General features: G+C 36.6%; 1 protein-coding gene across 1 annotated transcript in view; it reads right to left on the reverse strand.

The window, feature by feature from the left end:
• Window positions 1–6,446, reverse strand: part of LOC102865240 (acetyl-CoA acetyltransferase, cytosolic-like) — a 14,803-nt gene extending 8,357 nt beyond the window's left edge. The window contains exon 1 of the mRNA XM_006885310.1: window positions 6,419–6,446. Within this exon, the coding sequence (XP_006885372.1) occupies window positions 6,419–6,446 (28 nt within the window). The remainder of the gene's footprint in view (window positions 1–6,418) is intronic.
• Window positions 6,447–10,930: the final 4,484 nt, after the last annotated feature.

Genomic DNA, 10,930 nt, shown 5'->3' on the forward strand with positions numbered 1-10,930 from the left:
TCTCACATTCCATGTACCAATGACTAGGGTCTGCTTACAGCTGTTCCTCCTCGTGTTTCCATACTTGATGGTTCTACCTAGGTTGCCCTTTTTGTTAATCTGCGTGTGTTCTGTTGTGCATAGGGTTTTCAGAGGCCTGCTATTTCAGAAGTGGGTGGCCAATTTGGGTATAATGTCCAAATGAAATGTATATATTTATATACAATCATGTGTCACATTATATCCAGCTGCATAGATGTCTGTGGTTCCAACCCCTCTAAAGTCCATTATATTAAAAATATTAATTCAATGGCTCACAATAACATTACCTTGTGATGCACACCAAAACTTTATTATTACTGCATTAATATGGAAAAAATATCTTAGTGTGTTGGAAGTATTTATTTCATTTTCTTTATGCTTAGAAGGTACATTATATACCAAGACAAATATCTGATCAGCTGATGTTAGAAACAAATCGTATGTACAAATTTGACATAAAGATAGACTTTGGAGTTGAATGGAACTAGTGTGTTCTCTGGGGACCGAAGTAGCGAGCATAAAGTGAGCATAATGTTGAAATCACAAAATATCCTATTTCACAGAACTGTGACAAGAAGCAATGTATGACTATAAATATAAATCTTTTTCTCTCATTGCCATCGAGTCCAAACTGACTCATAGTAGGTTTTCAGAGGCTGTAAATCACACGGGAGGTAATTATCCATAATTCCCTTGAGGAGACACTGCTGAATTCAAGCTGCCAGAGTGGTGCCAATTTGAGGTTACTGCAACCAGAGTTTATTATAGATATGGATATAAATAGGTATAAGGCCATTCATTCTCAGCATAGGATTTCCATTACAATACTGAAGCAAAAGTAGAACATATGTAACACTTAGAGATGTGAAAGGAGAAGAGATAAAGCAATGGAAGTAATGGTTTTTGGGTCAATGGAGACAAAAAAGAATATATAATATATAATAAATAATAAATATATATAATATTGGGCCACAGAGAACTTTGACATGGGACCCGAGGAGAAAGAACAGAAACAGGGTGAACTCTCCTACAAGTGAGCTCCCAATCAAGGTAAACCTCCCAATAGACCTAGAACTGAGGCAAAGCAAGTTATTTTCCCAGGGGCTACACATCTAATCTACAGAGAACTTCATTGCAGGACTAAAAATGAAGAAACAGAAGCAAGGTCAGCTCTCTTCCAGGTGAGCTGAGGGTAAACCTTTCAGCAGCCCAGGGACGAAGAGTCAAATACTTTTCCAGGTCTCTGCAGCTACAGAAAACGTTGCAATAGGACCAGAGAGCATGAACAGAAGAAGGACAAGCTCTTCTCTAGATGAGCTCGTACTGGAGTAAACTTCCCAGCTAGCCTTGGCACAGAGACAGAATGAGTTCCTTTGCAGTTGGGCTTGACAGCCACAGAGAGCCTTGATGTAGGACTAGAGAGAATGAAACAGAGACAGGGTGAGTTCTTCTTCAGTTTCTTTTCTAGTGGTCTTCACAGTGAACAATCCCATTAGCAGAGGCTCAGAAAGACAAGAACAGAAGCAGAACAAGTTTGCTTCACAGTGGGTTTCCCAGTACCAGTGAACTTTGCCACTGGATCAGAGAGGAAAGCCATTGGTAAGGTGAGTTGCCCTTCTTTTCTTTTCTGGACTGCTAAGCTCCCAAACTGTGGCAAATCTTCCTATGAACCTAGGTACCAGATTTCTCTTCAGACAGGGTGAGTTGCCTTCCAATCTTCTGAACAGTAAACTCACAGGCAAAGCAGTCAGGCGAAGGACCTGGTAGGTCCCTGAGGGACTGGGTTAGGAAGAAACCCAACAAAAACCAACCAACCAACAAACAAACAAATAAGTCTATCACAGCAATGATGTGTATAAAGCAGATTATCTTGTACCGTACACAATATCAAAGCAAGATGTGCCAAAAATGTCACTGAAACACAGAACCAATGGATTTCCTGTGGTTGGAAAGTCTGCACGACCTTTCTGTTATAGAATTTAAAAGAACAATGATCCAGTATTTTCTATGGGTGAAAATAAACCCCTCAAAGAGTTGAAGGATTTTACAAGCAAAAGTAAGAGGAAATTAAAAATAAACCAAAGAAGCAACAACAACAACAAAACATCCCCAAAAAGCCCCACAAACAACCAATCAATTCCAGACAATGCAGATAAAAACAATGAGGCATTAGAAATCCAAGAAACAGCTATCTATAATACTAGGACCAGTACCTGAGAAGCTGTCAACATGTTGGAGGGACAGATGAGCAGAACTAAACATGGAGCCCAGACTTACTAAAATAGTAGAGTCTCCAAACTGATATGCAAGAGCAAAACACAGAATCAAAAAGGAAGAAAAATGAAGAAAGCATATGATTAATATGGGAGACCAACAGGAGGAATAGCTTTGACATAACTGGAATTCCAGAACAGAAAGGAAAAGAAGAAGGAAAAAAAGGGGAGGGTGCACTGAGAAAATTGTGGAAAAGTTACTAGAAGGAAACTTTCCAGGTATCATGAAGAATGACTGAATACACATCAAAGAAGATGAGCAAACCATAAATATAATATACACCAAAAGAAAAACAGTGTGGCATATCATAGTCAAATTTGCCAGAATCAAAGACAAGGAGAGAACTCTGAAAGCAGCTAGAGAAAAATGAAGAGTGACTTATAAGAGACAGCAAATAAATTTACAGCCAATTCTTCAGCAGAAACCATGAAACAAGAAGACAGAATAATGACTTATATCAAGCACTCAAAGAACACGACTGTCAATCAAGAACACTGTATCAAGCAAAACTGTTCATTAAATAAACATAGTGGAGAATCTGTACTCTCAGAAAAGCAGAAATTAAGGAAGTTTATAAAAACAAGACCAATGTTGTAGAAAATACTAAAGGAAGTCTTTCTCACAGAGACACAGAAAAGTGGATGGAACAAAGTAACCCACAAAAAAACACAAAAAAGAATGAAACCAAATGACAGCCAATAAAATGTTGCCTGTCAATACTTATACTGAATGTAAATTGTTTGAATGCACCAGTGAAGAGGAAAAAAGATTGGATTAAAAAACCTCCAACACCCATCAATAGTCTGTCTACATGAGACTTATTTCAAAACGGAAGATAACGACAGACTAAAAACAAAAAGGTAGAAAAATATGCCAAGTAAATGGCAAACAGAAAAAAAGTAGGAGTAGCACTTAACAACAACAGCAATATTAATCTCTGATAAATTAGATTTCAGGATAAAACCCATCAGAAAGGACTGGAAGAAAACCATTTTATGTTTAATTAGTCAATAGAACAAGATAATATAACCATAATAAATATCTCTGGACCAATGATGCAGCTGCAAAATACACAAGGCAAATGTTACCAGAACTGAAAAAAGAAATAGACAACACTACTATAGTAGTAAGAGATTTTAATATACCACTCTCAAGGAAAGATTCTTTGTCTGACAGAAGAAGAATCAATGTCCTTAATTTGTGGTAATGGAGAAGAGTATTGGACCATGGACCAGCAAGAGAACAAACATTTCTGTCTTGGAGAGGGTTAAAATTAGTTTCTTCTTGGAGGCAAAGATTTTGAAGCTCCATCTTACATACTCTGGGCATAGCCAGGAAGAACCAGTCCTTGGAGAAGTGCATCATGCTTGGGGGGTGGACAGTCAGTGCAGGAGAGGAAGACCTTGAGTGAGATGGATTGACACAGTAACTTGGATAATGGGGATATGTGTGTCAAAGTCAGTGAGACTGGCTCATGATAGAGCAGGTTTCAGGACTATTGTACATAGGATTGCTATGTGGCTCAGGCGACTTGATGGCACATAAAAATAACAGCAAGAAGAAGAAGGAAAGATAGGATGAACAGAAAGAAACCCAACAATGATGCTAAAGAAGTACACTACAATTAACCAGGTCACTGTCATAGGTATATCTGTGCTAATGCATTCTTAAAAAACTCGGTATATATTATTCTCCAGTGTGAAAGAAGCATTCTCCAGAATATATCATATTCTAGACCTCCATAAATAAAAAAAAATAAAAAATAATACAATGCATTTTCTCACACCACAGTGCTAATAAATTAGAAATAAAACCCAAGTAGATAAAGAATGAAAATCTATGAACTTGGAAACTGAAAATGAGTGAGTAGTAGATGAAATAAAAACATTTCTTAAAAGAAATGAAAATGAAAACACTACTTACCCAAACCTCTGGGACACAGCCAAAGCAGTACTTAGAGGTCAATGCATAGCACTAAGCAGACACATTGAAAGGGAAGACACAATGAAATTTGATTATTTAACCCAACATCTACAACAAAGAGAGAAAGACCAGAGAGAAAACCCAACAGCCTCTAAAAGAAAGTCATTTTTAAAAATTAGGACAGTCATAAATGAAATAGAAAACAGAAAAACAATTGAAACTATTAAGACTAGAAATTTTTTTAAAAAATCTAATAAAACTGACAAAATACAAGAAAATCTAACAAAGAAATAAAAGATATAAATAATCTGAACAACAGATAAAAGAGATGATGTCATAACAGAATCAACTAAAAAAAAAAAGAGGTTAATAATGAAGACTCATTAACAACCTGTGCTGTACAGATGACACAAGGTTGCTTGTTCAAACTGAAAAGGACCTAAAGCACTTGCTACAGAGGGTCAAGAACTACATTCTTCATTATGGATTGAAGCTCAACATCAAGAAAACAAAAATTCTTACCACTGCAGATTGACATCATCATAATGAAGAGATTGAGATTATTAACAGCTTTAGTTTGCTTGGCTCCACAATCAACACTTTTGGTACCAACAGCCAGGAAATTGAAAGACAAATTGCATTGGGAAAGTCAGCTGTCAGAGACCTCTCCAAAGAACTAAAGAGCAATGATATCTGTCTGTAGACTAAAGTGCACCTTATACAGGGCATTGTCTTTACAATTACATGCTATGGATCAGAAAACTGGACAATAACTAGGGATGATAGGAGGAGAATTGATGCCTTTGAACTGTGGTTCTGGAGAAGAGTATTGAATATACCATGCACTGCTAAAAGAACAAAGAGGTTCACCCTGCCCTGGAGAGGATGAAACCAGGCTGCTCCTTGGAGGCAAGGAGTCTGAAGCTTTGTCTAACATACTTTGGGTGTATTGCAAGGAGAGATCAATCCTTGGAGAGGGACATTATTCTTGGGAGGGTAGAGGGACAGTGCAGGAGGGGAAGACCCTTGATTAGAAGGATTGACTCAGTGACTGGAGTAATGGAGGTAGGTGTGTTGGAGACAGTAAGGTTGGCTCAGGATAGAGGACAGTTCAAAGTTGTTGTACACAGGGTCACTATAAGTCACAAGCAACACTATAGCACATAACAACAACAGCAGCAGTGCAATTTTGTTACAAAAATATACTCAAACAACAGGCCATTAAAAAACCAAACAAAAAACCCAACTTCTAACAAAATAAAGCCCTAGACCACATGGTTTTACGAGTATATTTTACCAAACCTTCAGAGAAGATATCCAACCAATTCTACATAAAGTATTTCCAAAAATAGAAATAATCTCACTGTATGAAACAAAAAATCCCTGGTATCAGTCAGGTAAAGACACCAGTAAAATAGAAAGCTATATACCAATATCTCTAATAAACATAGACATAAAAATCATCAGCAAAGTCTTGGCCAATAGAATCCAACAGTATGTGAAGGAAAAAAAAAGAGATTCATCATGACAATCATGGAATTCCTAACAGATATGTAAGGATGGTTCAATCTAAGATAAACAATTAATTTAATTCATCACATTAACAAACCAAAGAACAATAACCTCAGGATCCTATCAACTGATACAGACAAGGCCTTTGACAAAATAGAAGACCCCTTCCTGATTAAAACACTCAACAAAATAGCAATAGAAGGGAATTTCCTCAATACAGTGAAAAACTTATACTCCAAATCAATAGCCAACATCATTCTCAACAGAGAGAGATTAAAGGTATTTCCCTTGAGAAGAAAAACTAGGCAAGGATGCCAACTATCACCATTCCTATTTTATATTGTATTGGAAGTCTTATTGAGAGCGACAATAAATAAGTGGTACCCAAATTGTCAAAGAGGAAGAAAAACTATCTCTATAAGAAGGTGATATGATAGTATCATAGAAAACCTGAAAGTGCAGCTTGAATGTCATCCCTCATTATCCATATGATCGTATCTGGTACTTTCTGAAATATTTCAATGTCAGTTAATTTTGCTACAGTAACTCTGTACCATCTCCACACCTTGTTTTTTAATTTCTTGCAATTCTTCCCCCCCACACACACACAATTTTACACTGGTTTACCTACATAATTAGTATACCTTGACCCTCACACTGGATTCCCCACCTCCCCAACCTACCCCACCTCCACCCATCAAACTATGGGACCCCATGATTACCCTTTACCCACCCACAACCCCTCTGTTCCTGCTCACTACCCTTAGATCTTAGATCCTTATACACATTTTACTAGTTATCTATTTCTACAACACTGGTCTTATACTGTATTTGTCCTTATGGGATTGAGTTCATTCACTTAGCATAACACTCTACTGTCTCTCCCAAGTTATGCATTGTAGGGTATTACACTCCATCTTCTTTTGATGCTTCCTGGGTCATTATTTTGCTGATAGCTTCACTAAGTATTGCAACTAAGGGCTTGAATTTGTTATTCAATTCCTTTAGCTTAAGAAATGCTGAAAAAGTTGTTCCCTTTTTATTTCCAATTGAAGGTCTTTGCATTTCATTACATTAGTTTGCTTTGTCTTCTTAAGGTGCCTTTTGAAATATATTTAACTCTTTTATGCCATTATTTCTTCTCATTGTTTTCACTTCTTGATGTTCCAGTGCAATTTTCAAGGGTTTTTTCAGGGTCTCTTCAATTTTCAGAGCGACATCCATCATCCACTTTTACTTTTTCTTTCTCCTCTGTTCTTTAATGATCTTTGCTCTCTTTATGGATGATATTCTTAATCTCATCCCATAACTCATCGGGTTTTTTTACCATTGGTGTTCAATGCTTCAGAACTATTATTAAGATTAATTTTGCAAATCAGGTGGCATAGACTCAAGATCATATTTTGGTTCTCATGGGCTTATTTTCATTTTCTTCAGCTTCAATTTGAACTTGCACATGAGTAATTGATGGTCTGTTTCCAAGTTAGCATTTTGTCTGGTTTTGACTGCTGATACTGAGCGTCTTCAATGATTTCTTCCACAAATTTATTTAATTTCATTCCAATACAATCTATTTGGTAAGATCCATAGGCAAAGTTATTATTTATGTCTTTTTAAAGGGTATTTACAATTAATAAATCAGCGAATGTACAAAATTGATCATTCTATTTCTGGACTAATTTCTGTCACCAAGTAGGTACTTTCTCACTCTCCTTTCTTCTTCATTGTCTACTTGTCATTTATATATGCAAAGGCATTTGGCTATGTGAATTGTAACAAATTGTGGACAACATTGAGAAGAAAGGAATTCCAGAACAATGATTGTGCTAGGGTGAAACCTATACCTAGACTAAGAGGTCATTGTAATAACAGAATAAGAGAAAACTCATGTTTTGACAATAGGAAAGGTTTGTGTTAGGGGTTGTGCTCTTTTTCTGGATTTATTTAATGTCTATGCCTAGAAAATTATTTGATAAATTATATTCTATGAAGAAAAATATGATGTAAGGATTGAAAGAAGACTTTAACCAATAAGCTTTGTTATGTAGATGATCCATGTTGCTTGCTGAAAGTGAGGAGAACTTGAAGTACTTGGTGTAGAAGATTAAACACTGCAGCCTCAATTATGGATTGCATCTCAACATCAAGAAAGCAAAATACTCATCACTGGACTGATAGACAACATCATGATGGAAAGATAACAGACTGAGATTGCTAGTGAATTCTCCCTACTTGGATCCACAGTAAATATGCTTGGAACTAGCAGTCAAAATATCAGAAGATATATTGTACTGGGAAAGTCTGCAGACATGCAACACTCCAAATTAAGAGGAGTAATAATGCCAGTTTGAGATCTAAGGTGTGTCTGATTCAGGAAATGGTCTTTACAGTCACTTGTTATGCATTTGAGAGCTGGACAATGATTAAGGATGACAGAATAATAATTGATCCCTTTGAACTCTGTGTGCTGAATATCCAATGGACTAGCAAAAGAACAAACAGATATGTCTTGGAGAAGGTGCAGCCAGAATGCTCCTTAGAGGCAAAGATGATGAGGTTCCATCTCACATAATCTGACCGAGAATGTTGCGAGGAGAGATTTTTCCTTAAAGAAGGACATCATGTTTGGGTAGATGGAGGGTCGTCAAAGGAAAGGAAAGCCCTTAAATAGGTCTTTAACATGGTGACTGTAGCAATGGGCTTCAGTGTGCCAGAGATTGTAAGGATAGCAAAAGATAGGACAGTGTTCAGCTTAGTTGTTCACAGGGTTACTATGAGTCATATTTTACTTAATGGTACCTAACAAAACTAAGCAACATGCCCAAAGTATTTGAGATAAAGTTTCACCATCCTTGTCACTAAGGAGCAGTCTGCTTGAACTTTTTTCTCAGGATATATATATTTTTTGGCAGTACATAGGCTATTCTTTATTATTCTCAAACATCACCATTCAAAAGCATCATTTCTTCTCTTGTCATCTTTATTCATTGTCTAGCTCTCAGATACATAACAAGTAACTGAAAAGACATTGGCCTGAATCAAGCATACTTTTAATCTTTAAACTGACATCATTTCTCCGTAGTAGTTTGGAGAGATCTTTGGCAGCAAACTTTCCCATATGAAATAAATCTTTTGATTTTGGGTGTTGATTATGGATCTGAGTAAAATAAAATAGCTGACAACTTCAGTGTTTTCTCCATCTAGCATGATGTTGCCTATCGGCTCACCTGTAAGAATTTTTGTTTTCTCAATATTGAGATGTAATTCATATTGGAAACTGTGGTCTCTGATCTTCTGCAGCAAATGTTCAAGTCCTTCTCACTTTCAGCAAGCAAGGTTGTGTCATCCATCAGTATCGCTCCAGTTGTTAAAGAGAAATATTCAGAAGCCATTTTCAGATGTACTGTACTCATTTGTTTCCTTTATGTATCTTGTTTTGTTTTGCTTAAGTTTTAAAGCCTGGCAATATGTTGGTATGTTACCAGAATGCTTTCATAATATTGCACTTAAGTACAGGATATGTAAAATATTGCAGTTCCAATGTCAGAGTTTTGGAAGCATTTTAAATAACACAGACAACTGGATCATGATAGGAATTTGAGAGTAATAACTTTAAAAGCTTTAATATTTTGAGATATTCTCTGGTCTAAAGGATGAATATTTAATGAAACCTTCAGAGAGAAGCTTGATGAGATATTTTTCATTTCCTCTTGACCTTCCTGACTGAGTGTACAATCAGACCTTAGTTCTTCATTCAACATATTGTTGCTAATATTAGCAACTAAACGTAGAATAGAAAATTACTTAAGACTTCCACATTGTAGAAAAGTCGTCAGGCTACATAAAAGCTTTAACCCAAAATAATGTTGAAGAGGTGAACAGTGAATTAGCAACAGGATGCTTTAAGAAATTGCTCTTGCTTCATCAGTATTTAGTTTGTGAACTTTGAGTCAAGTAGGGTCCATAATTTCTAACTCTTTCAAATGTGTTTTGAACACAACAAGGGAACACTGTATGCTTTAAGCTCAGGAGTTATTGAGATAGGAGGAGTTGAGTTAGGGTTATAACTTTCTTCATACCTATTCAATATGTTATTGTTACGTGCTATTGAGCTGACCACAGTTAATACTGACCCTACGAACAACAACCCTGTGCATCTTTCCTTATTCTGAACCAATCTCACTGTCTCTGGCATACCTGCCCCCATTGCCACAATCGCTGTGTCAATCCATCTCATCCAGGGTCATCTTCTTCTGTACTAACCCTCTACCCTTCCAAGCATAATATACTTCTCCAAGGACTGTCCCTTCTGGCAATATACCCAACGTACATGAGATGGAGTTTTAAGATTCTTGCCTCCAAGGAAAAAAAAAAAACAAACACTGATTTTATCCTCTCCGGGACAGACCTGTTTGTTCTCTTAGCTGTTTATGATATGTTTAATACTATTCTCTAGCACCACAACTCAAAGTCACCAATTCTTCCTCTGTCATCCTTAGTCATTGTCTAGCTCTAAGATACGTAGAGAATAATTGAGAAAACCATTGCCTGGATCAGACAAACCTTAGTTTCTAGACTGACATCATTTCTCTTTAGCACTCTAGAGAGGTATGCTGAACAAATAATTTAAGAAGCTGGACTTTATTAAGAAGAATCAGGATTAGAGGACGTCTCATAACCAATCTGTATTATCAAGATGACACAACCTTATTTGTTGGACATGAGGAGGACTTGAAACAATTACGGCAGAGGATTAAAGCCTACAACTTCCAATACACATTACATCTCATCATCAAGAAGACAAAAATACTCAGCACTAGACCAACAAGCAACATCATGGTAGATGGAGAAATATTAGAATTATCAATGGTTTCATTTTACTTGGATCCATAATCAACACCCTTGGTGCCAGTAGTCAAGAAATCAGGAGAAGTATTGCATTCAGCAATTCTACTATTAGGGATCTATCCAAATTACTCAGGATCAATAATGTCAATTTGGCTACTAATGAGCACCTAATTTTTAATCACTTGCTATGCATAATCAACACTCTTGATACCAGCAGCCAGGAAATCAAGAGATGAATTGCATTTGGAAAGTCAGCTGTCTGGGACCTCTCCAGAGTTTTTACAATTGTGTTCTATGTGTCAGAGAGCTGGACAGTGACTAGGGATGATAGAGAATTGATGCCTATGAACTG

The sequence above is a fragment of the Elephantulus edwardii genome, unplaced genomic scaffold (genome assembly GCF_000299155.1).
Source record: "Elephantulus edwardii isolate Elephantulus edwardi_28Jun2011 unplaced genomic scaffold, EleEdw1.0 scaffold00042, whole genome shotgun sequence".
In the NCBI taxonomy this organism is placed as follows: domain Eukaryota; kingdom Metazoa; phylum Chordata; class Mammalia; order Macroscelidea; family Macroscelididae; genus Elephantulus; species Elephantulus edwardii.